Below are 27,001 nucleotides of genomic sequence, written 5' to 3'. Positions count from 1 at the left end.
GAAATGCTGTGCGTGTAATGATTAGCTGCAGGGAGAGGGCTCTTCTGGTGCAGTGATCTTATCCCAGGCAAGAGATCCTGGGTTCAAATCCCGACTGTTCCAGAGATGAGTAATAACATCCCTGAGACAGGCTGATGAGAAGGTAGACAGACTGCAGGAAGATACATTATTCTTCTTCCCTCATGGCGAGTGTTAGGAACACTGATCTTTGTAATACATGCATAAATGACATAGACAAATATGTTACACAGGAAGGAGAAGATTTCAAGGTTAGACAGAAAGACAGTGAACGGTGAGGAGGATAGGATCAGACATCAGAAGTTCAGTTAAAACAAAATATTGCTGATGCTGCAAAACTGAAACAAACACAGAATGCTGCAGAGACTCAGCAGATCAAGCAGCATCCTTGTCGAGGGAAACAGAGAGAATGCTTCAACTCAGAGCTGAAAGGGCGTGAAAATGGGTTATTTTACTGTTTTGACAGAGAGAGAAGATGGGGGAGATATTGCTGAGACCCCATGTAAAAGACAAGACTATTATTAATGGTGTTGAATGAGGAAAAGAAAAGGTGTAAAATGCATCGAAATTAAGGTGTGAAAATAAGTGGGTGGTTCCACTCTACTCAGAGCAACACAAATAAGACACAAACAACAAAGCCGTGTGCCTAATGCAGCTGAGAATGTAAGAAAATGTAAGAGATTGCAGGAATTAAAGAAAAATGCAGAAGAGATATGATTAGACAGATTAGATTCCCTACAGTGTGGAAACAGGCCCATCGGCCCAACAAGTCCACACCGACCCTCCGAAGAGTAACCTACCCAGACCCATCATAAAGTCAAGGTCTGAGTTGTGGAAATCAGTATTGAGTCCTTAGGCCGGAAAGAGAATAGTGAGGGTTTGTTCCTCAAGCTTGTGCTGTGCTTTTCTCCCACTCTCCCGTGAACTGCATTGTTGGTTTCATTCAGAGCACACCATTTCCAACCAGTGGCCATGACACTGTCACTCTCTCTCTCTCTCTATGTCTTGCAGGTAAAGCCAGCCTCAGTGTGGGGCCTGCAGAGACAGGCCCAGCTCCTGTAGAAGCCACCACCTCGCCCCCTGAGGGCTCAGAGGAATGGTCACCAAGGCTGCCTTTTGTAAACCCCACAGGCTCAGACCCTGAGACCTCGGTGGGAAGATTAGCCTTAGAGAGTGTGGGAGCACAAGCTGGTGAGCACCTCACTGCCACAGCTCCGCAGCTGGCTGAGGAAGAAATGCCCCAGGCCGCTGGCACTTGGAGGGACCGGCAGAGACTAGGCAACTACTCAGGCAGGAGAGGAGCCCGTGGTGTCAGCAATCAGGACCCACATCTGAATGTACAGGGAGGAGCGGCAGACGGGGAAATGGGACACAAAGGCTGCAGAAGGGCAGTGAATCCTGAGGGTATTTGATAAGGTGCCACATCAAATGTTATTGCAGAAAAGAAAAGCCCATGGTGTTGGGGGTAACATAGTGACCTGGATAGAAGATTGGCTGGTGAACATGAGCAGACAGTAGTTTTAAGTGGGTCTTTTTCAGCCTGACAGGATGTGACAGCGGTATGTCACAGGGGTCAGTGCTGGGCTCTCAACTCTTTCCAGTTTACAGAAATGATTTGGATGGAGGGATCACAGGTATGGATGTAAATTTACTGATGACACAAAGATAGACAGGAAAGTGAGTTGTGAAGAGGACATAAGGAGCCTACAAAATGATATCAGAGGTTAAGTGACAAAGATCTGGCAAATGGATACAATGTGGGACATTGGGAAATTGTCCATTTTGGAAGAAAGAATAAAAAACAACCTCATGATCTAAATGGGGAGTGGGTGAACAGCTCTGAGATCCACAGGGATCTGTGTGGTTCTCAGTGAATCTCTGGATCCCATTATTGTCCATGTAAGAGGAGACTGGGAATGAGTTGTGTAAAAGGACTCAATGCCTGTTCAGAAAAAAATGAGTGAATGGGTCAGGAGAGCAGCACAATATAACTCTCTTGCACAGTTGCACTTCCCCAGCTGAGCAGTTCCCCTCCTCTCCATTAAACGCGAACACATTTTCCTCAAATGGGGAGAGGACCCCCATCCCCACCACCCAGCACTGGCCACCTGGCCATGAGAGATCTCATTCCTGCCAATGGGGCAAAGGGAGGATTGGGTCTGATGGAAGTGAAGGTACGAGCAGCTCATGGTGATGCATGAGCAGAAGAGATGGTGAGGTGTCCCCAGTGAGTGAGTAGGAAGCACAGAGGGTGGGAATAATGTATAGTCTGGGAGGATGCGGTGGGTAAGAGTCGATGAGTGGCCATGATACATACAACAGTGAGAGTTGTCGTCCATGAGTCTTGGTGAGAGGCATGTTCAATGGTACAGTTAGAGGGAGGGCTGACCCTGACCTGTGAGGGTGAGGTAGCAGAGAGAAGATAGTGGTACTTAAACTTGCAGAGCACAGTCTGTCACTGACCTTCTCCATGCACTGTTAGACATTTCCTTCAGCTCAGGTGTTATGGCCCAGGTCAGACCTGCTCAAAACAGTTCATGTAAGTAATCCAGACCCTGTCTTTTACCAGTTGCTTTAAGCAAGTGTAACGTGGATATTCCAGGAGGGATGCAGCTGACCCAACCACTTAGTTTTAAAGAAAACAGAATTTATTTACAAGATTGCCAAATAAAACACAAACAAAAATAGAATACTGACTAATAACCTAACCAAAAAGCCAATTATCATCCCAACATAATGATGCTGTTGCAAATACTTATAAAAAATCTTCTAAACACCCCTGGGCACAAAAGATAAAATCCAACAGGGTCTTCCAGGAGAGAAATCAGAGAGAGAAGGTCAGCATGGAGCTGCTTCTCTTGGGTCCAGCAGCTTCACAACGTTACTGCTTACTGACCCAACCAAACCAGGGGTCTGCTGAGCTGGGAGAACCTGCCACATCCCTTTCACTCGACAAGTGTTTTTTTTAAACCTGAAAGCCTTTTGCCTGAGACAGTATCTGTTAGGTATCATCAAACTGGCCCTAAAACCCAACTGAGCTGAGACTTTTGGAAACCTGTGCTTTTCCAACCTTCTCAAAAAGAAACTAAGAACAACATAGTCTTGTTAAAGGAGCAGCCTCATTACAGCATCCCCCCCCCCCGCCCCTTAAAGAAAAATGAACCATCCATATCCAAAGGTGGCTTTACTTTAAAGCATCCTTAATGCTAAACGGTTTATACTCGTATACATTACACAGACAGTAACCACACAAACTGCATGACTACAGTCTGTTTGAGTCTGTTTTACTCCTGCCACCGAACCCCTCCATTTCTCATTCACCTCTCAGCAATGCGGCGGTAATCATGTTTGCTAGTCCTGACACCTGCACCATTTTGAAATTGAATGGCTGTGCCAACAATCTCCATCTAAACAGTCTCACATCTTTGTCCATATATTTCTCCACAAAGTTCAGTGGGTTATGATCAGAGTATATGATTATATCAGACACGTTATTGTAACACAAACATTGAAATGTTGTAACTCCAACACCAAGCTCAGTCTCCTTCGCAAATGTCGAATATTTCTTCTGAGGAATGTTCAATTGCCTGAACAAAGTTAATTATCACAGAAAACCAGATTATAGTCCAACAGATTTACTTGTAAGTACTAGCTTTCAGAACACTGCTCCTTCATCAGGAAGCTGTGGAGCTGCGAGAGCAAGGCCCGATATGTTTTTCGATCGACTTGTCGTCTTGTTGCAAGAGCACAGCACTGATCACTGCACCACTTTCACTGATAGCCATCTTGAGTGACTTTGCATGATTAGCTGTGAAAAATACCAGGACAGTCGTTCACTCGGCTTTCAAAGCTGTCAAATACCTCTGACAGTCCACTGTTCACTGAAACGTCTTGCTTTTCTTTAGCAATTCAGTGAGTGGAGCTGCCACACTGCTAAAATTTGGTATGAAATTTCAATAAAAAACACTCAATCCGAGGAACCGGAATACTGCTCTATTTGTTCAGGTGTGGGAAACTCCCTAATTAACTTTGTTTTTGTATTCCATGGGGCCATGTGTCACTGTCCAATAAAATGGTATTGGAAGGTTACTTGGGCTTTGGCAAATTCACTTTTCACCAAATCTATCACCAGGTCTGCCTTCCGCAGTCAATTGAACAAGTCTGATAAATGTTGGAAATGTTCCTTCTATCTACGACTAAAAATCACCAAATAATCCAGCAATGACCTTATCAGTTAGAATCTGAAATGTGGCTGGTGCATTATTCACACCAAATGGTGTGACTGTAAACTGATACAGTCCAAAAGCGTTATGAAAGCTAAAATTGCCTTCGCTCTTTCTGATAAAGTTAACTGCCAGTATCCTCTGAGTAAGTCCAAATTAGTAAGTTGCACCATCTTTTCAACAGAGTCTTCCAAACATGGAATCAGAAATTCTTCAGTCTTTGTAACTACATTGAATTGGCAATAGTCCACTCCTGACCATTGGGTACCATCGGCTTTGGCACCATTAACCTGGGTGAGTTCCAGTCATAGAGTCATAGAGATGTGCAGCATGGAAACAGACCCTTCGGTCCAATCTGTCCAATACAATATCCGAATATCCCAAACCAATCTAGTCCCACCTGCCAGCACCCAGCCCATATCTCTCCAAACCTTTCCTATTCATATACCCATCCAAATGCCTCTTAAATGTTGCAATTGCACCAGCGTCCTCCACATCCTCTCGCAGCTCATTACATACACGTACCACCCTCTGCGTGAAAAAGTTGCCCCTTAGGTCTCTTTCATATCTTTCCCCTCTCATCCTAAACCTATGCCCTCTACTTCTGGACTCCCTGACCCCAAGGGAAAAGACTTTGTCTATTTATCTTATCCATTCCACTCATAATTTTATAAACCTCTATAAGGTCATCCCGCAGCCTCCGACGCTCCAGGGAAAACAGCCCCAGCCTGTTCAGCCTCTCCCTATAGCTCAAATCCTCCAACCCTGGCAACATCCTTGTAAATCTTTTCTGAACCCTTTCAAGTTTCACAACATCTTTCCAATTGGAAGGAGATCAGAATTGCATGTAATATTCCAACAGTGGCCTAACCAATGTGCTGTACAGCTGCAACGTGACCTCCCAACTCCTGGACTCAATAGTCTGACCAATAAAGGAAAGCATACCAAACGCCTTCTTCACTATTCTATCTATCTGCGACTCCACTTTCAGGAGTTATGAACCTGCACTCCAAGGTGTCTTTGTTCAGCAACACTCCTTAGGACCTTATCATTAAGTGTATAAGTCCTGCTAAGATTTCCCAAAATGCAGCACCTCACATTTATCTGAATTAAACTCCATCTGCCACTTCTCAGCCCATTGGCCCATCTGGTCCAGATCCTGTTGTAATCTGAGGTAACCCCCTTCGCTGTCCACTACACCTTCAATTTTGGTGTCGTCTGCAAACTTACTAACTGTACCTCTTATACTCACATCCAAATCATTTATGTTAATGACAAAAAATAGAGGACCTAGCACCGATCCTTGTGGCACTCCACTGGTCACAGGACTCCAGTCTGAAAAACAACCCTCCACCACCACCCTCTGTCTACGAACTTAACTCACTTTGATGATGTCATTTTGCAGCAAATGTTCAACCTCTTTTTGAACCTGTGCCAACTTTAGAGGGTTATGTTCATAAGGATGTTGCTTAATCAGAGCAGCATTTTCTATATCTACCTCATTCTTAATTTGGTTTGTATTTCCCAGCTTATGTCCACATATCTCCCCATGCGGTGGTAATAACTCTTTGAGATCATTTTAATTTTCCTCTGGAAGGTAACTCGGCTCCTTTGGCTTTCCTTCCCCCTGTCAAAATGCCGTTTGGGAATATTCACAGGACACACTCTGTCAGATTTCTGTCTGGAGTCATTATCAAATAGTTCATCTCACTCAATTTACATTCAACTTGATAAAGTCCATTAAAACTTGCTTTGAACGTTTCACCTTTCACTTGAAGTAACATGAACAATGTATATTCCTGACAATAAAATTGTGAGGATTTGATTTCTTATCTGCCTTCTGTTTCAGTGTATGCTGCGATACTTTTAAATGCTGTCTAACCAACTCCCCAGTGCTATTTCATCAATTCTGAAAATTTGACGCATGGTCCTAATATGAATTCTGATTTACGAATTTCTCCTTGATCAATTTTAGTGGTCCTCTCACTTCATACTCAAAAACAAATCCAAATGGACTGAATTTGGTCAATTCATTTGGTGCATCTCTGATCACAAAAAGCACAAATGTAATTCCCTGATCCCAATCATCTGGATAGTCTTGACGATAAGCCCTCAACATGGTCTTTACTGTCTGATGGCACCTTTATTTGAATTGCTTTATTTCTCAGCTGTCCATAATTTCCTTGAAACATTTTGATGTAAAAATTAACCCTTGATCTGATTGTATCTCTTCGGATCGTCCGAGAGAGTAACTCCTCTCCAATTCTTTTATCTGTGATATTGCATAATGGAATGGTCTCTGGAAATCTAGTGGATACATCTGTTATTGTTAACAAATACCGATTCCCTCTTTTTGTTTTAGATAGTAGTCCTACGAAATCAATTAAGACTCTTGTAAAAGTTTCCCCAAACTTTTACAGGTATTAAAGGTCCAGGATTTATTACTGACTGTAGTTTTCCAATTACGTAACATGTATGTTATTTCTGGCAAAATTCAACAACATCCTTGTGCAGTCCAGGCCAGTAGAAATGATTTTGTATTTTAGCCTGAGATTTTCTCACTCCTAAATGCCCCCTCCTGCCGCCCGCCACCTGCCAGAGGGAGTCATGCACCACTCGCAGCACCTCTTTCTCTTCACCCACTGGCAATACAACTCAATGAACTTCTGCCCATTTCTCATCTGCCTGAATAACAGAATGCGAAAATGACATGATGCAAGATTGCAACGCAATCATGCAGCAAGGATAGAATGCAAGAATGTTGGAATGGCAGAGTGCAAGGATGACAATTAATAATGCAAGCATGCACGGACATCCAAAGGAGAGAATGGAAGAACAACAGAATGCAAGATCCAAATGAGAGAATAGAAGAACAGAATGCAAGAACGCAAGAATGATAGAATGCGAGAATGCAAATTTGCAAAGATGCAAGAGTGACAGAATGAAAGAAAATGCAATAACACAAAAATGACACAATGGAAGATTACAAGAATGCAACAATGCATTCCATTTCCTCATTAAGACAGCATTTTTATGATAGTGACACTCAGGGATGAATTTGGATTCTTTATCGGTGAATGCCTTTTGATACAATTGCTTTAATTTTCATCTTTCGGCTGTAACTCCATTAATTTATCTGAGCAAAAGATATTTACATTGTGATCAAACTGTTCCTTGTTTGTGTCAACCATCTGATCCAGAATCATAGAATCCCTCCAGTGTGGAAACAGGCCCTCCGGCCCAGCAAGTCCACACTGACCCTCCGAAGGATAATCCACCCAGACCCAGTCCTCAATATTTACCCCTGACTGATGCACATAACCTGCACATCCCTGAACACTGTGGGGCAACTTGGCATGGCCAATGCACCTAGCCTGGATTGAGGGAGGAAACCAGAACCCACGCAAACACAGGGGGAACATGCAAACTCCATATATACAGCCACACGAGGGTAGAATTGAACCCAGGTCCCTGGTGCTGTGAGGCAGCAGTGTTAACCACTGAGCCACCGTGCCACCCCAACCAGGGTCTCTGCTAATTCCACTTCAACTTTCTTATCTGAACTCTTTGATCTCTCCTGTTTCAACTGGTGACTCTGTGACCTTGTTACCACATTGTCAGGTAAAATCCCAGGATACGTGTCCTGCAATAGCTCAGTTGCCTGAGATTCCACTGGCTTTTCAACCACTGTAGGCAGCACTCCTACCTGTGACACAGCTATATCATTAGGAAGGACAAATTATATTCCTGGAGCTGAGAGTTTGTTCAGTACTCCGACCACAACATTTCCACTCTTCACTGGACACACTAACCTCACTTTACATAACTAAGTGCTTCTTGTCTCACTGTGAATTCCTGTAACTCGTACCTTTCCTGGTAATATTCCTTCAGTGGTACATATCTCCTCATCTTTCATCATCACAGACTGAGAGGATCCTGTATCTCTTAACATTGTAACCTCTTTACCTGCTGCTCCTGCCCTATGTGAGTAACCTTTACCTTCACGGCTATATGGTAGAAGAAGATCTGGCACTTCCTCCTTTACCAACCTCTGAGCAGCTTGTAAGTTCCTGGTGCAGCTTTCTATCCTCCTCTGTGCTTTTCATTATCACTCCAACAAAACTCACTGGCTTATCCTGTTTTCCAACATCAGGCGTCCCAGTGCTTTTCCTAACCCACCAACACTGTGGTATCATGTGGCCTGCTTTATTGCAGTGAAAATACTGAAGTTTTTTAAATTTCTCCCTCCTCTTCAAGGGTTCCCTTTTTACCCTGTGGGTAAATTATCCTTCTGAGATCGATCTGTACTGAGGTCTACCTTTCCCTTTCCACGTGTGGATTTCTCTTTTCCCCAATTTCTATCCCTCATGGATTGAAATTGATTTTGGAATCCAAACTTTGATTTATGGACCAACTCATAACCATCAGCCATTTCAGCTGAAAATCTTGCCATTTTAGCTCTCCGCTCTTCCACATGAGTGTGCACTGCTTCAGAAAGGGAAGTTTTGAACTCCTGCCTCAGTGCCAATTTCTGAAGTTCAAACTCCCTCTCTTTCTCTCTTTCCTCTCTCTCTCTTTCTTTTTGTTCTGTAAAAGCAATTTGTTCTTTTTCTCTTTCCTCTACTTTCGATCCTAATTTAAACTGTTTCATTTCTGTTGCCCTTTCCTTGTGTTTTGCCTCTAACCCAAGCTGTTTCATTTTCAAAAGAATTTTAGCCATCTCTAAAGATTGTGACAGTGTTTCCAGCAAATTGAAATGCTGAGGTATTGCTGTAACGATCTGTCCTTTCCGCACGGAAGGGGCAGCTCCAACCCCAGCTTGTCTGCTAATTCCAGCAGCTTGGCCTTAATCAGCTTTTGTAAAACCCCAAAGGTCACTTCTTCCATCCCCAGAAAACTCTCGGTGACTGGAAGGGCCATTGCTATCCCAAGTCCTGTTTAACCCAACCAAATTCAACACCCGAAACAAAAGACACAAACACCTACCAGTCACTGCCTTCGAGTCCAACAACCTCAATCCCAATTTGGAACGATAGAACAAATCCCACAAAGAGACCCATTCTGTTCTGGACCAGGCCAGACCCCCTCAAAACATTTCAAGAAAGTAGCCCAGACCCTAACTTTGCCCGTTGTTTAAAGGAGGTGTAACGTGGATATTCCAGAAGGGATGCAGCTGGTCAAACCACATCGCTTTAAACAGTACTTTTTTTTTACATGATTACCAAATGAATCACAAATAAAAGGGAACAAAATACCGCAAAACAACTTATCGAAAAACCCAAAAGATCATCCCAATGTAATGATGCTATTCCAAATATTTGCAACAAATCCCCTAAGCAGCTGTGGGCACAAAAGGTAAAATCCAACACAGTGTCTTACAGGAGAGAAGTTAGAGAGAGAGAGACAGAGAGAGAGGGTCAGCATGGAGCTGCTTCTCTTGGGTCCAGCAGCTTCCCAACATTACTGCTTACTGACCCAACCAAACCAGGGATCAGCTGAGCTGAGAGAACTCACCTCTCCTCTGTTATTGTATTATTTTCTTTTAATCTTAAAAGCCTTTTGCCTGAGGCAGTGTCTGTCAGCTACAATCAAACTGGCCCAAAAACCCATTCAAACCCAGACTTTTGGAACTTATGTTTTTATGACCTCCTGAAAATAAAGCCAATGACAACATCGCCTTGTTAAAAGAGCAACAACGTCACACAGGAACCACACTGACACAGGCCTCGGCCTCTGTCTCTGTCCAGGATGGTCGCTTCTACATTTCTAGTCAAATACCCTGTCCATCAGCTCCTCCAGGACTTGGTCAGCACAGTGATGAGTTACTGTGCTTTCTGGGCCTTGCTCTATGGGATAAGGGCAGTTCCTGGCCTGTAACATGTGACGATTTGTAGAGATGAGATTTAACTGTGGGATCAGCTGCACAAACGGAATAACGTCCTGGCAACGACAAGCACAGCACCCTCTCGTGCTGCACAATTCCATAAAGACCGGTTCCAATATTAACATGATAGCATGGTGGCTCAGCAGTTAGCACTGCTGTCTCACAGTGCCAGGGAACTGGGTATAATTCCAGCCTTGGGTGATTGTGTTATTGTGGAGTATACACAGCCTGCCAGTGTCTGCGTGAGTTTCTCTCAGGTACTCCAGTTTCCTGCCACAGTCCAAAATGTTCCGGTTAGGTGGATTGGCTGTGCCACATTGTGCTGTAGTGTCCAGGGATGTGCCGGCTGGGTGGGTTAGCTGTAGGAAATACAGGGCTATGGTTTAGGGTGGGGGGTGACTAGTGGGTAGGTGAGCAAGGTCTGGGTGGGATGTTCTTTCAAGGGTTATTGCAGATTTAATGGGCCAAATGGCCTCTTTCTGCATGAAAGGCATTCTGTTCTATTCGTGTACAGATGGCAGTGCAGAAAAACACTGGGCCGTGGTGGACGAAGTACCAAAAATATCACTGAAACAAAAATACACTTTGTCAACAACTTGGAAATTCAGTCCATAGTCAGCATTCGAAGCACTGTTCTCTTGGTATATGCCGATACAAAGCAAAAATGTTAAAATCTATCTCAAGGAGATAATTTGAGCATTACAGGGAGCATGAAATTCAGTGAGGAGGATCTGATTAGACTTCAGGGGGACATTGTCAAAGAGTGTGGTGCTGCAAAAGCACAGCGGTCAGGCAGCATCTGAGGAGCAGGAGAATCAACGTTTTGAGCATAAGCTCTTCATCAGGAATGAGGGGGAGGCCCAAGGGGGCTGAGAGATAAATGGGATGGGGTGGTGAGAACTGGGGGGAAGATAGCTGGGAATGTGGTAGCTATATGAAGGTTGGGGTGAAGGTGATTGGATGGAGAAAGGGTACCGGATGGGTGGGAAGGAAGATAGTTGGGTATGACAGTTCAACAGGGCGGTGCTGAGTTGGAGAGTTGGATCTGGGTAAGGTGGGGGAAGGGAGATGAGGAAACTGGTGAAATCCACATTGATGCCGTGTGGTTGGATGGTCCCAAGAATGATGTGGCGTACTTCCTCCAGGCGTCCGGTGGCTAGAGTTTGGTGGTGGAGGAGGCCCAGGATTTGCATGTCCTTGGCAGAGTGGGAGGAAGAGGTAAAGCTTTCGGCCACAGGGCGGTGGGCTTGTTTAGAGCGTGTCCCAGAGATGTTCTCTGAAATGTTCTGCAAGGAGGTGTCCTGTCTCCCCAGTGTAGAGGAGACACAAACAAACTTTGGTGAAATAACAAATAACATGTAAAAAAGAGAAGCAGGGAAGTGATCCAGAGTTTTGGTCAGGATAATGAAGGGATTGAATATAGAATGAGCTGCACCATTTAGAAGGTTACACAGGACCAAAGAGATTCCATACAGAAACATTGTTAAAAACGGCAATATGTTGTCAAAGCTTTTGGTCTTGCAATAATCGGGAGAAATGCAAGAAAACCAATTTTCTAACCATCAGAACAATGTAACCCAGTGGTGAGAAAGACTGCTGATTGGTTGATAAGTCTGTGCTAATTGATTTGAGGTGTTAGATGTGGAACACAATGCAGAACATTTGGTTTTCAAAATTCGAAGGTAATTTGTTTAAAAAAGATGCAAGGTTTGAACCCAGATCTTATGTTTGCAGAGATCAATTCCCTATATGCCAGATACAGAGCTGGAGAATGCGCTCGGTGTATTATCTTAAATCGGTTGTTGGTGTAGATACTAGCACACTTTGGATTGTTCAGCAAGTCATGTCCAAACACAATCACATCTGCTGAAAGTGACTTGCACATCAGCTAGTGCTGGTACAGGTGGGGAAAAGAGGGTGAGGTGTCCTGAGTAAGAGATAAGCAGTTCAGAGTGCTGTTGAGCTAGTAGTCTGGGTGGCATAGGGTCTGGGATGCAGTTTAGTTAGATTTGGGTGAAACTATTTGAGGGAAGATTCTGCATGCACCAGTAAGAGCTGATGATCATTAGTCTTGGTGGGATGCATTAGCAGAGTTCGAATGAGTGTGAGGTAGCAGAGAGAGCATAGTGACACTTACCCTTGCTGAGTCCAGAAGCTCCTGAAACATCTACCCTCGCCACTAGGTGTTCCTCAGGACCATGGATATTGCACTGACCCAACTGGCAACTTAAAGCAAAGTTGGCAGATCCTGGTCCCACGGTCTCCACTGTTATCCCTGAAGAAAAAGAACAGTCCATCTCTCCCACGCCCTGGCAATCAGGACATCCAGGTCCACAAGAAGTCAGGTCGCATCTGCCTCTGTTGGCCAATGGTCGGCCAAACCTTCTGACACTACAACTCTGAAGGGCAGTCCCTGGCTTATAGAAATCCTCCTGGTGTCCAGCTGGCAATTCAATGTGATGCTCCGGGTCGCGGGTATCAGAGAGTGTCTCAATAATAGTACCTACTATTATGGCTGGTGAATGTGGCAAACATGTTTCTTTCTGTTTTCTGTATTTTTCATTGTGGACTGGAGTTAAAAACAAAGAACAGTTGATAAACCAAAGGATTTCAGGAGGATTGACGCATGTTTTGAAAGCCAGTTATCTGACATTCTTTGTGAGCAATGTTTACACTGCTGCTTGATTGAGCAGTGGTTAATGTGTCATTGCAGATGAACTGGAGTTAAGGGGTTACATACGGATGGAACTTTAGACTGTACATGTAGCTGACTAGTCAGTGCCCTAGCAATTAGGTATGTACAGTACAGACCTTCTGCCTCACAACCAGCATGTGTCTGTTTCTCAGTTATCCAAACAGCCTGAGGTTGTGAAGGATTCGGGAGAAGCTTTTCAGATGCTGTAGAGCTCAGGAGCTCTCTCTATTCTCTGCCATGAAAAACACTTTAAGCCTGAACAAAACCGATTCATTTGCTCTCCAACAGTTGCTATAAGTTGTGACTTTCAATAACTAAGTCTGAGATCTTCTCGACGTGAACCAGCCACACTGTGCTCTTTGCAAACCAGTGGAAGCATCTGGAGAAAGAAGACTGAGAAGCAGCGTTCTGACCAGCACAAGAACCATTTCAGCACATCCCATGAACAGAAAACACTCAACTACTTTACCAGTTTTCCCTCCATCCTTAACACCCATGTTATTTCCTGTCCGTCTGTCTATGTATATGGGACCATTTTTAAGAGATTAGAATTAGAACATTGTCTATTGTCACATGTAATCAACTTCACAAGTACAAGAGCACAGTTAAAAGTTTGCAATGTCACCACCTTCGGGACAAACTACCTCGGGACAGTTTTTAGATACAAAATAGAGAAATAAAGGGGAATAAAAGGAAAAATGTTACATTACTTACACTTATTCACAGTATCAGTTGGAAAAAAATGAAATAAAGTTAACAAGATAATCATGACAGCCTTTCTACAAAGGGCTACAGTAGATCAATGCAGGGACTTCCACACATGGTCTGACCGGACTCACAAACTACTGATCACCCGCACCATTCCCCAGTATAACATCCATCCTACTTCCCTCTGGCATCTCACCCCCTGGCCGTCCCCACTCCCCTTGGGCATCTCATCCAGGCTGTCCCCACTGCCAACTCACCGGGTGTCCCAGCTCCCCTCGTGCCTACAGCCTGCTCTACATCAGGCAAAAACACCGAAATGGGGAAAATGGGAAAAGAAAAAGGACCAGAAAAAGTGAAATAAATTGATGGATTGGAGCAGCTCTTGTTGGAGCGTCCCACTCCACCTCCATCTTGTTGTCTTACTGGAGTGTGAGCTACACTGTAGTAGAGTTATATGCTGACTGTTCCTCTTTGTTTACCTGAGACTCCAGTATTACCTGAAACAAGCTGTAATTCATGTTCAGTGCAGAAACCAAGTTTCTAACAATCAGGGTCTGAAAGGAATGTGATTTTGGGAATTTTGGATATCTTTTAAAATGCATAATTTGGATAATAAGTACAGAAATAGTGGGGCTTGATTAACAGTGTATTATCTTCGTGAGCTATAACAATGTTTGGGCACTCGTGTGAGATCGATTTGATAAAGAATCAATAAGGGTTTGGGAATGGTTTACGTGTCGGTGATGGAAAGCATCAGGTTCTGTATTACCTGACAGCGATGGCACTTGTTAAAACAAAGAATTTCCTGCAGGTGGCAGAGTTGTCCCTCACAGTTTTCAGGGAAATTACAAAGACCATGTTGCTTGACTTGGTGGGTGACCTCGAGGTGGCATTGCCTGGCAGAGTGAGGGATGCAGCGATAATTGAAATACTGGCACAGCACTTGGGTTGAGAGGAAATACAAGAAAGGCTGGGTCCTCCGGGGAGTGAAATATCAAATCAGGTGATGCTCAGTAACAGTCAGAGCAGCTTCAGTGAGAGGAGACAATGGGATAACTAGCGAAGGCAGAACATGGAAAGGACAGAGCAGAAAAATACAGAGATGAGCAACAGAAAAGAATAAAGGAAAGAGCAGGGAAAGATAAGGAAAGGGAAACGGTGTTGGAAAGAGTGGAATGAGTAAAGGTGAATTAGACCTGCAGAGAGAGGCAATGTGAGAGAATATGTTTATCAGGTTAAAATGATACCATCAAACGAGAGACTTCAGGCAGAGAATCTGAATAATTTGAACAATTTGAGGCGAGCGCAGAAATGTTTATCCTTGTTGAAGCCCTACCAAGACTGTCCTCCTCCTGAGTACAGCCGTGATATTCTCCCCAGTCAAATACACAACTCCCACTCCACTCTTGCCTCCCCTTCCCTCCTTCTGGTAACATCTGTACCCCAGAATATTGAGCTGCCAGTCCTACTTTAACAGGAGATCTATCAGCACAGGGTCAGGATTTAAGGACACAGCCTGGACAAACCCGTATTGAATGCAAAAGTGTTCAGCAAAGCAATTGTGACAGGTGCATCTGAGCATTAGGAGAATTTAAATATTCACCAACATCCCACGGTGAGGACCAAAGGCTAGTAACTGATCGCCAGGCAGCAGTAAGGGCCAATGATACAGAGCTAATCCATAAAATTAAACCTTTCTTCAGTCACGCTCACAACTTCAAAACAGCTAAAAATTGGCACAGGAAAATGAAGGCAATGGCCAAGGTAAGGAACAGAGAGCTGGAAATGCCCCAAGATCCCCTCCACAGATCAGAAGCCAAATTATTGAGGGTGAAGGTGAAAATTGGGAGCCAAGGTGTACCCGTTGTTCCAAACGAGGCACTATTGCTCAGAATGTAGGAAACTGAGAAGGAAACCCATGGGGGACATTGGAATTCATAAGAATGAGTCTGAAAAGGAATTGAATAAAATAAATACCACGGATCAGATTGTAACATTAATGACAAAGGACAATCTGGTGGACACACTCCTGTGAATGCAGAAGGATTGCACACAGTAGACGAGAGAAATGAATGCCTTTTTTTCTCTAAGAAAATAACTCCAATTTCTTCAAAGGCAGCATAACTATACGAAACCATGCAGGAGTGACACAAACTCTCCTGATGGAGATGCATTTACTTTTCACCACAGAGAGGTTACTGAAGCCAGTCTGTTAGTAAGTAGGATGGATGGAGAGTCTCCCCCACTTTCTCTGTTTAAAGTCCAGTTGGAGTGTGACTTATTGACTGGACTAGTTGTAAAGCAGTTGGCTAAGAAATATCCTATAGATGGATGTCGTTTATTCCTAGGGAATGATTCAGTTGGAATAAAAGTTGTAACTTTCCTGAGAGTCCAGATGAGCCAAAGGAGGCAAAACAGTTGCAGAAATGGCTTCCGGTATTTTCTATGAGGTATAATGGCCAGAGAAATGGCTGAACGATGTCCACGCCAGTCCAAACCCGGCTCCTCCACATGATCAACAAAGGACATCACCAGAGAATCACAGGGTCACTGCAAGCAGATGTGAGGGAAGCTGAAACTCTGTTTAAAAATTAAAATGGCTCCAAAGAGGTATTTGGGATGTCCTCATAAATTGAAGCTCAGGAATTAGAACCAGGGTTAAGTAAGTTAGCACAGGCAGCTCATACTGAAGCTGAGGCTGAAGGAGTTCCAGAGAGTTATGATGTTCGAAACAGAACATAGATTTATTTCAAGTTCTGTGGAGAAACCTAGATTGGACTGTTTTAAAGATAAAAGAAAGGACACAGTGGGTTATTTTTATAAAAATGTTTTTTTTTGAAAGTGCATACTTTCAATGAAATGCTCGAGTTATTTGATGCAGGTCACCTACCTGAGCTTTATGACTACGAAAGAGCTAATATCGAGATTTGCTTTCAGGTGAGGAAAGGCATGCTGGGAAAACATTGCTCAGGTCAGCTCCCTCTCTGTCATTTCTGTTCCAATGATGCCAACAGCGACAAGGAATCCTCGGAAAAGTCCACCTTTTCCCTAAACAGAGGATTCCCCGCACAGTGGTCGACAGGGATCTGAGCTGTGTATTTAACCTATCTCCCTCACTTCGGCCCTCACCTCCTCTCTTCCCTCCCACAACACTGATAGGGACCCACTTGTCCTCACCTACCACCCGTCCAGCATCCACATCCAGACGATCATGAGCTGCTATTTCCATCTCGTCTAGCTGCATGTCATCACAGCCACTTATTCCCTTCCCCTCTCTTCTCAGCCTTCCACAGGTACAATTCACTCTGTGACAAACTGGGTACAACCCTCCTCCATTCACAAAATGTCCGCACATCCACATGGCACCTTCCCCTGCAACACCAGCCCCTTTACTCCCTCAGTCCTCGCTCTCCAAGGCCCCAAACCTACCTTCCAGGTGGAGCAGCACTTCACTCAATCTAGTCTATTGAATTCACTGCTCACAATGTGGTCTCCTCTCCACGGGGAAGACGAAGCATAGACTGGGTGATCACTTCACAGAACACCTGCATGCTGTCCACAGAAATGGCCCTGCACTTTCTGCCACTTGTACACACCACCACATTCCCCTGGCCAACATGTCTATCTTGGGCTTGCTGCAGTGTTCCAGTGAAGCTCAGTGCAAGCTGGGAGAACACGTTTCTGCTTGGGGAGCCTGCAGCTTCCTGGACTCAGTACTGAGGTCAACAATTTTAGGGCTGACCACATTCTCAAATGTCCTTATCCCACCCCCTACACATCGGGCATTGCCATCACATGGGCTGTGTTGTTTTTGCAGCATCCCATGGTCAGAGGTGGCACAATATGGCCACCCGTTGGGATAAATATTAGCTTGCCTGGTCCAGCATTAAAGTGAGGTCATAGGGTAGCACAAAGGTGGTTTTGAGAAGGTACATATCATGAGATTATGGGTATCGACACCTGTCCTCAGAGGGGTCCATCACTGATCAGGTATTTCACAAGTTTGGATGTAAAGAATAACAGGGAAGGAACAATGACAATGTTGCATGTAATTATTTTAACGCAAAATATAAACAAAAAACACATGTCCCACTGGGGAAATCAGAGTATCATTGACATATCCTCCAATCTGAGCTGGGAATAAGTGACTGACTGGGCCCCATGTGAAAGCCATACCTGGAGTGGTCTCTGGCCTCTCCCGCACATGTTGTGGAACAGCTCAAATAAAGATTGATTGTACCACTGAATACCAAACTCAAGACTCCTCTTCAACATCTCTCCCCAACAGGCTGCTACTACACCCAACCCATCGTCAGCCTGTAATGGTCACCATGAGCAGCTATTCATTCTCCCAGGCTGACCTTTACCCTGCCCTTTGTTGCTCTATTGATTTTTTCTCTCTCTCTCTGTGCTGTACCTCTGACTATAGTTTAATCCTCCTCCCTTCTCCACCCCATTTTCAGCATAAATATCAACTCTTGCCCATCTAAAGGCAGATCTGAAGAAGGGTCACTCGACCCAAAACATTAACTCTGTTTTGTCTCCACAGATGTAACCAGACCTAATGAGCTTTTCCAAGAAATTTCAGATATTGATCCTGATTTCCAGCATTGACAGTTCTTTGGTTTCTTTGAACACCATCCCTCAAAGCTGCATAACTTCGATGTTAATGTTAGAGATTTGGTAGAATGTCCAAGATTGTCTGTACCTTCAGTTCTCATAAGAAACACACAGATACTTGTGTATTTTGCAGATAAGAATAAACGCGTGCACACGCGCGCACACACACACACACACACGCACACACACACACAGAGACACACATACACAATCACACACACACAGTTACACTTGGTCTAAATTTCACCAAAGCCTGAGGATTAGCATCCAATCATCGGTGATTGGTCCATTCCCAATGGCAATGTCTGTACCAATTACAGTTTACTTACCAACCACTCTTCCCTTATCCAGTATAAATGTTGCTGTTGAACTGTATTCTTGAAAAATTATCCAAATGCATGTAAGACAAAAATCTAAAATAAGGCATCTTTTTTCCAGCACTGCTCAAGTTCTTTGAAGCCAAATCTGACTGTCAAATCTGACTTTTCCCAAGTCCTGTCTCTTATTTGTATCCATGATGTCGAGGTGCCAGTGTCGGACTGTGGTGTTTGTGTTTGCTTCAGAGAGAGTATGTGTGAGTGTGGGAGAGTGTGAGTGAGAGAGTGCATGTGGGAAAGAGTTTGTGTGATGCACAGATTGTGTCTGTGAGAGAGGATCTGTGTGAGTCTATGGGTGAGTGTGAATGTTTTTGTGTGCATGTGAGAGAAGGAGTGTGTAATAAGTAATTCAAAAAAGTAATTCTAACTCAGGTAGAATGAACAAAAGTACTTCTCAATGTAATGCTGTTAAAACAGGAGAGTAAGGACGATGTTATAGGTGTACAACCATGTGCTGGGATCACCTGTGGTGTGACACGAACACAAGATCACAGCTGAGGCCAGCTTCATGGGTACAGAACTTGTCTATCAGTCTCTGCTTGGTAAATCTGCATCGTTATGTATCTCCAACTCCATCCTGGAGTAAGCTTACCCGAAGATTGGAGACTACATGCCCTTGACCATTGAAGTGTTCCTCGACTGGGAGGGAGTCATGGTGAGGAATCACTAAAACAACTGTTGAGTGATATCAACAAGTTTCATCCCACTCTCAGACTTACCATGGACTACTCTTCCAAACCAGTCTCATTCTTGGAGACACATATCTCAGTACCTCACTCTACTGCAACCCCACGGAAATCCTCACAATGCTGCACCTCTCTAGTTTCCACCCTAAACATGCGATAGAAGCCGTCCCCAACATGCAGTCCCTGTGCATACACAGGATTGGTTCAGATGAGGAGAAATGTGATGGACCTCTGAAGGTTTGGAGGGATGCTCTCATAAGACCAGGATATGATGCTCAACTTATCGTTTTGCAGTTCCGACATGACACAGTGAGAAACCACAGTGACCTCCTCAGAAGACAGACACAGGGTAAGACCAATAGAGTACACTTCATTGTCCAGTACGTCCATGGTGCGGAGAAACTACACCATGTTCTTCACTGCCCTCAACATGTCATCAATGATGATCAGCATCTCGGCAAGATCACCCCTATGCCTCTACCTTTCATCTTTAAACAACCGCCAAACCTTAAACAGACCATTGTTTGCAGCAAACTACTCAGCCTTCAGGACACCTTTGACCAACACCATGGCAACCTCCGCAGGACATGTCAGATCATCGACATGGACACTACCATCACACGTGGGAACACCACCCGCCATGTACACGGCAGATACCCATGTGACCCAGTCAATGCTGTCTCCCTCATACACAGCAGGCAAGGATGCCCCAAGGCATGGTATATCGGTGAGACCACCCAGACACTACAGCAATGGATGAATAGACACCACACAACAATTGCCAGACAGGAATGTTCCCTCCCAGTCAGGGAACACTTCAGCGCTCAGGGATATTCAGCCTCTGATCTTCAAGGCAGATTTCGAGATACACAACAATGCAAAATCACCGAGCAGAGACTGATAACCAAGTTCCGGACCCATGAAGCCGGCCTCAACCGTATGTCCTGCTACAGGTGACCCCCACCACACAGTCCTGTATCTATAAAACCTTCCTCACTGTCCTGTTGTGACAGTATTACCTTGATCCGTTGCTCTGATCTCTTTACCTTATTATGTTTTGAATTGATAATTACTCTCTCTCTCTCACACACAGAATCACACAGACCCTTGCTCACATGCCCACACTATCTTGCACAAACACACACACAGACACTCTCTCACAGACACAGTCTCTCTCACACACAGTCTCACACAAACACACAGAGACAATCTCTCACACACACACTCACACTGTCTCACACAAACACACATGCAGACCCTGTCTCTCTCTCTCACACACACTCTCTCACACACACTGTCTCATGCAAACACACACAGACCCTCTCTCACACAAATACACACATTCTCTCTCCCTCACACACACACACACACAATCACACAGACCCTCTCTCACATACACTCTCTTGCATGAACACACACGCACAGAGTTACGCAGAACATTTCTCTCACACACTCACAAATCTATTGGGTGAATCATTTCATTCAAGACATTTGTGTATTTGCAGATATATTTTTTTTCAAAAAGCACACAATTTGTAGGAACAGTCAGCCATTGCAATCCTGTAAATTCCAACTTTTGGAATTAAATCAGCTGGATTCCAAGTTAAAACTCTGGACAGATTCTGGATGGACCCTCTCACCTACAATGCAGTGTCTAACCTGAGGTATCACCTTTTTTATAATCCTATCACTCTGCCTGATTGCCATGACAGCACAGCACTGACATTGACTTTATAAACACTTTACACACTGTCCCACACCTTTGGTCACCTGCAGAGACATATTTCCTGATACTCCACTGACACCAGTGGTATGATCTTTTAATCTCTCTGCCCTTGATCTCTCGGCCGATACCCTCTGTGTCTTTGCCCTGCTCACTCCCTGCACCTAATGAAGGAGCAACACTCCGAAAGCTTGTGTGATTTCAAATAAACCTGTTCGACTGTGTCTGTGTGTCATGTGACTTCTGACTTTATTTATATCAAGTATTATTTGTGCTACATGAAGTTTAAAACATGTAAACTGAATACCATGAAGATGTTTTACATCAGTATTTTTATTTTTGTGAATATTTCAAGGATTTTTACACAGACATTCATTCACACGACGTGGGCATCATCGGTAAAGACGGTATTTGCTGCTGATGCCGAATTGCCTCTGAGAAGGAAGGAGCGAGTTCAAATGGGGTCACATCAGTGACTGCTGAAACTTTATTGCTGGAACAGCACAGCAGGTCAGGCAGCATCTAGGGAACAGAAGATTCGACGTTTCGGGCACATGCCCTTCCTCACATCAGTGACTGTCATCCCTGTCTTTTAAATATTACACAGAGTGAGCAGTTTAATTGTTCCTTGTCGTAAGCATGTTAAACAATATTTGCTGCAATGATTTAAGCGACATTTGCTGTAACCATTTTATGTAATAGTTTTGCTTTGTTTATGCACTGCAACCAGCGAAAGTTACATCTGTGGTGACTATTTATAAATATCTGATGGAAGCCTTTTTTAAAGTGCTCTTCAGAAAATTTCCACAACATGAGGAGTGATGGACAGTGTCGATAAGGGCTAATTTGTGCACCTTAACAAAGTGAAACTTTGTGTTTGTCTCACTGATCCAGGAAGGACTGATCGAGTGCACTGTGTCTGTTTAAAGGATCATGGGGAGTGTTGAATGAACCTACTGTGTGTCTCTCACAGACGTCAGGGAGAGCAGACTGACCTCACTGTGTCTTTATCACTGACCCAAGGAACCTGGATTGTCCAATTGTGATCCCAGAATGACTCAATTCACCTCATCATTTCATAAGTTTCACTAATTGAGCAAAAGGGTATGTTATCATGTTCTTCAGCTGTTCTCTGAACTTAGTCTGGGTCACGGCATATTTACATGTGCTTGTGCAGCAACTCAGGAGCTGAAGAATGAATCCTATATCTCGTGAAAAGTAATGTAAATATACAACCTTATACCCTAAACGATACATGCGTCTCCACATAGAATACACCAGAAACATTGACCATAACAGGATGAAATTCCCTGAGATAACAAACATTAAAATGATGGATTTCCTTCGGCTCTCCAAGTGTCGGTCCTTGGAATGCTGCCCCCTGCTGTCAGACTGGAGTCTCCTGCGGGCTCTGCTGGCCACTAAAATGTACCTCCCAGTGAAAGCATTGAGCAGCAGAATCAGAACAAATGGGAGTGCTGGGGTCAGAATGTAGTGAATCAGCTCAACTGATCCCCAATCAGAGATAATATAACATTTTTTAGCCACACGAAACCAAGGCTGATTCCTCAGACTATACCAAGGTGTTAACATAAAATACCAGGAAATGTTCTTTAAACAGCTGAGCACAGTTATTGTTCCCAGAACCACGGCTGCTGTTTTCTCAGTGCAATAGTTGCCTTTCATCTTTTGACAACAAATGGCCACAAATCGATCAAAGGTGAAAGCGACAGTGAACCAGACAGAGCAGTCCGTAGCTGTAAAAGCCAGGATGGCATGGAGGTTACACACGGGGACGGTCTTCAGAAATGCAAATTAACTTCTATAAATAATTCGATGTGTCTCAATATCAGATTAATGACGTTGAGCAGTAAGTCCACTGCTGCCATGGCCACCAGATAGCGAATGATACATTTTGAAAGATCACACTTTCTCTGCGACAGAATCACTATTGTGACTATATTAACTATGAGAAAGGGAGATAAACAAGATCATGTTTTGTTAGGCTGAGAACAAACCTTATTACAGTTACAGTCAGTAAGTTACAGTACTTGTTGAAATATTCAAAACTGTTATTACATCCAGTAACGATATAATAATGGAACATTAACTGGAATTATTGAGTGGATATTTCGTGTCTGTCTCCTGAATGCAAACAACATGCCAGAAATAAGTATGAATAATAAATTGAAAGGAAGGGATAAATTAGACACAATTAAAATCATTGCGAAATGTTGCTCAGAAAAAATTTCAAACCAAAGACTGATGTATCCCGAGTTCTGAGAAATTGCATCTAATGGTTTTCAAAGGAATGCTGGATGCGTTAGCAGATGCGCTGGTTTTAATTTTGCAATAGTGCCCAGAAGCTGATGAGAATGGAGAGCAACTGCTTCTCCAATCACAGGCTGGTTCTCTCCATGCTTTCTGTTGGTAGGTTAATGATGAGGATGTCAGTGACCAATAAGCCACAACTAAATTAAATGGCAGGGTAGGCTCGATGGGCTGAATGGTCTCCTCCATTGCCTACACTCCTAAAGGCTTGTAAAGTCAGTAATCAGAGCACACAGATTTAATATGATTGGCACAAGGAGTAGAGGATGACATGAATATAATTGCTAAACACAATAAATGATTTGGATTTGGAATTCACAGTCTAATAGAGTGACACAGATAGATTCAATCGTAGCTTATAAATATGGAACTGGAGAAATATGTGAGGGAGGAAAAGTTAAAGAACATGGGGAAACAGAGTGTGAGGGAGAGAAGAGTGAGTCCAAGATCAGTGTTGTGAATTTAAGGAAGGGTATGAAATTAGATCAAACTAAACAGAACAGGGAAATGAGGTTCAGGGAGAACACAGTAGTGGCAGAATTTTTTTTTATAAGATTAGATTACTTACAGTGTGGAAACAAGCCCTTCTGCCCAACAAGTCCACACTGGTCCTCTGAAGAGCAACTCACCCAGACCCATTCCCCTACATTAACCCCTTCACCTGACACTACGGGCAATTTAGCATGGCCAATTCACCTAACCTGCACATTTTTGGACTGTGGGAGGATACTGGAACACCTGGAGGAAACTCACTGAGACACAGGGAGAATGTGCAAACTCCACATGGACAGTTGCCTGAGGCGGGAATTGAAACTGGGTCTCTGGCACTGTGAGGCAGCAGTGCTCACCACTGAGCCACTGATTATACATAATAATTACATTCAAAATGAGAAAGGAAAATTTCCAAATGGAGCACCCCACCATCTGTGTTAAAAATGGCATCAAACTTCAATAAAAAGCAAATAATTGTGAAAATTTGGCTGGCCGTCAGCAGTTTGAACAAAAAAATAATAGTCTGCACAGAATGGGTAAAATTTTAACAGGAGTGAACAATTAGAGTACAAGAGAAACCTAGCGAGCAATACAGGGGCAAGAACAAGGTGGGCCACAGTGAGAGGCCTTCATTGACATTGCTCGCTATTACCCTCATTAACACCAAATCTCACCTCATTAATATGCGGATTCCCATTCTACCATCCACTGGATAGAAACTAGTCACAGAGAATTCCCAACATGGAAGTCAGACTGGGAACCTGGTGACTCCAGCTCACTGCTTGTTCCTCCAGCCCTCCAGCTTGGAACCCCAGCACCAACAGCTCAAGGTACGGTTTCTGGGTGGTGACCGCACACAGCCCACGGTCACAGACAGTGGAATCTGACATGTGCCAGTCTCACCACACACCATCCTGGCACATCTCTGAGCCACTCGTAGGGCACTGCCAAGGAGGCCACTCCTGTGGAATGACGGCTGGGGAACATAATAGTGGGAATCGGAGTTGGGAAGCTGGGGAATGATGATACTGAAGGGAGACAACTTACTATGTAAGGGGGAGGGGTTCAGTGAGAGTCAGCAACAGCCTGGATACAAGGAGGGGGCCAGTGCATTCCCAGCCCTGGCACATTGACCCGACCGGACTGGGGTTACAGCTGGAGGGTACGTAGATGCAGATGAGTTGGGCAGGGACTCGGGGAGGTCTGAGGTCTGAGAGGTTCCCAGGGCAGGGGGTGCTTGCAGGAACGGTCCTTGAGAGTTTTATCCTTGAGAGTTCCCCTGTGTGCAGAGGAGGAGCCTGGAACTCAGTGTCTGAGGGAAGCCTGCTCTTGCCTTCCATCCTGCTGTGACTCAGAAATGAAGATGGCTGCACCTGAACATGAGGCCAGCAGGGTAAGTGTTTAGATGTGCAGCCTCGGGTGGGGGTGGGGTATCTGCAAGTCCATGCAATGGGAGGCCCCTTCAAAGGGCAAGGTCACTCAGCACACACCCAGACACTGAAGGGCAGACCCTTTAATATTGTACATTGCAGCTCCTTCCCCAAACAGCTCAGAGCATTTAGTGTCATACAGGTTTACAGCATGGAAACAGGCCCTTCAGCCCATCTTGTTCATGCTTCCCAGTTGGTACAGTTAAACGTACCCAGTTTGGATACATTTAGTCAATATCCCCCATAACTGTCCCAACAACGTGCCTGTCTAAATATTTCTAAAATGACAAAATTGTACTCACTTCCACCACCACCTCTGGGAGCCCATTCCAGACACTCACCACTTTCTGAGTGAAAAATTGCCTGATGCACATTTCTGTACCTCTCCCCTCTGAACTTAAGCTTTTGGCCTCTAGTTGTAGACTCCCCTACCGTGGGGAGAAGCTGTTGGCTATCTACCTGAGCTATGCCTCTCATGGGTTTACAGACCTCTATAAGGACTGTGACAGAAAGGACATTTGATGACTCATTTACTGAGGTAGTATGGGCTGAGGTTCCATACAGGAAAGAAGAGGTCACCCTGTTGGGAGATTTCTATAGGACTCTGAATAGTTCCAGAGATGTAGTGGAAAGGATAGCAAAGATGTTTTTCGATAGTAGTGAGAGTGACAGGGTAGTTGTTATGGGGGCTTTAACTTTCTAAATTAAGACAGGGCATAATGTAGTTCAAGCACTTCAGATGGGTCTCTTTTTGCCCAATGTGTGCAGGAGAGTATCCTGACACAATATGTAGGGAGGCCAACATGGGGCAAGGCCACATTGGATTTGATATGGGGAAATGAACCTGGCTAAGTATTAGATTTGGAAGTAGGTGAGCACTTTGGTGATAGTGACTACTGTTCAGTTATGTTTACTTTAGCGATGGAAAGGGACAGGTATATAACGCAGAGCAAGAGTTATAGCTGGGGGAAAGGCAATTACGATGCGATTAGGCAATAGTGAGGATGCATAGGATGGGGAGGGAAACTGCAGGGGATGGGCACAATTGAAATAGGGAGCTTATTCAAGGTACAGTTACTGCGTGTCCTTGATAAGTATGTACCTGTCAGGCAGGGAGGAAGTTGTAGAATGAGGGAACAGTGTTTTACTATAGAAGATGAAGCTCTTGTCAAGAGAAAGAAGAAGGCACATGTTTGGATGAGACGTGACAGCTCAGTTAGGGCACTTGAGAGTTAGCCAGGAAAGACCTAAAGAGAGAGCTAAGAAGAGCTGGGGAGGACATGAGAAGTCATTGCTGGATAGGATCAAGGAAGGCTAAGGCCATCTATAGAAATATCAGGAACAATAGGATGACCAGGGTAAGATTAGGGCCAATCAAGGATAGTCATGGAAAGTTGTGTGTGGAGTCAGAGGAGATAAGGGAATAGCTAAATGAATATATTTTGTCAGTATTCACACTGGGAAAAGACAATGTAGCTGAGGAGAATACTGAGCCAAAGGTTACTAGCCTTGAGGAGTTGTTAGCAATTCTGGCAAGTGTGAAAATATATAAGTCCCCTGGACTGGATGGAATTTATCCTAGGATTCTCTGGGAGGCCAGGGTTGAGATTGCTGAGCCTCTGGCTTTGATCCTTGTGTCCACATTGTCTGCAGGAGTTGTGCCAGAACATTTGAGGCTAGCAGATGTTGTTCCCTTGTTCAAGAAGGGGAGTAGAGATAACCCTGGTAATTATAGACCAGTGAGCATTACTTCCGGTGTGGGTTTGGTTCAGTTAGTAAAGGTTATAGGAGATAGGATTTATAACCATCTAGAA

The 27,001-nt window shown here is 44.2% G+C and overlaps 1 protein-coding gene across 1 annotated transcript in view; it reads left to right on the top strand.

Moving 5' to 3' along the window:
• The first annotated feature begins 459 nt into the window (after positions 1-459).
• LOC148148636 (uncharacterized) overlaps positions 460-27,001 on the top strand; it is a 49,032-nt gene continuing 22,490 nt past the window's right edge. The window contains exons 1-2 of the mRNA XM_087992355.1: positions 460-520; positions 1,030-1,209. Of these exons, the coding sequence (XP_087848481.1) occupies positions 460-520; positions 1,030-1,209 (241 nt within the window). The remainder of the gene's footprint in view (positions 521-1,029; positions 1,210-27,001) is intronic.

Source organism: Chiloscyllium plagiosum, unplaced genomic scaffold (assembly GCF_037043375.1).
Source record: "Chiloscyllium plagiosum isolate Xiang-an unplaced genomic scaffold, Cpla_swu_hap1 HiC_scaffold_12, whole genome shotgun sequence".
NCBI classification, from domain to species: Eukaryota; Metazoa; Chordata; class Chondrichthyes; order Orectolobiformes; family Hemiscylliidae; genus Chiloscyllium; species Chiloscyllium plagiosum.
This window is presented reverse-complemented; position numbering and strand designations above follow the sequence as displayed.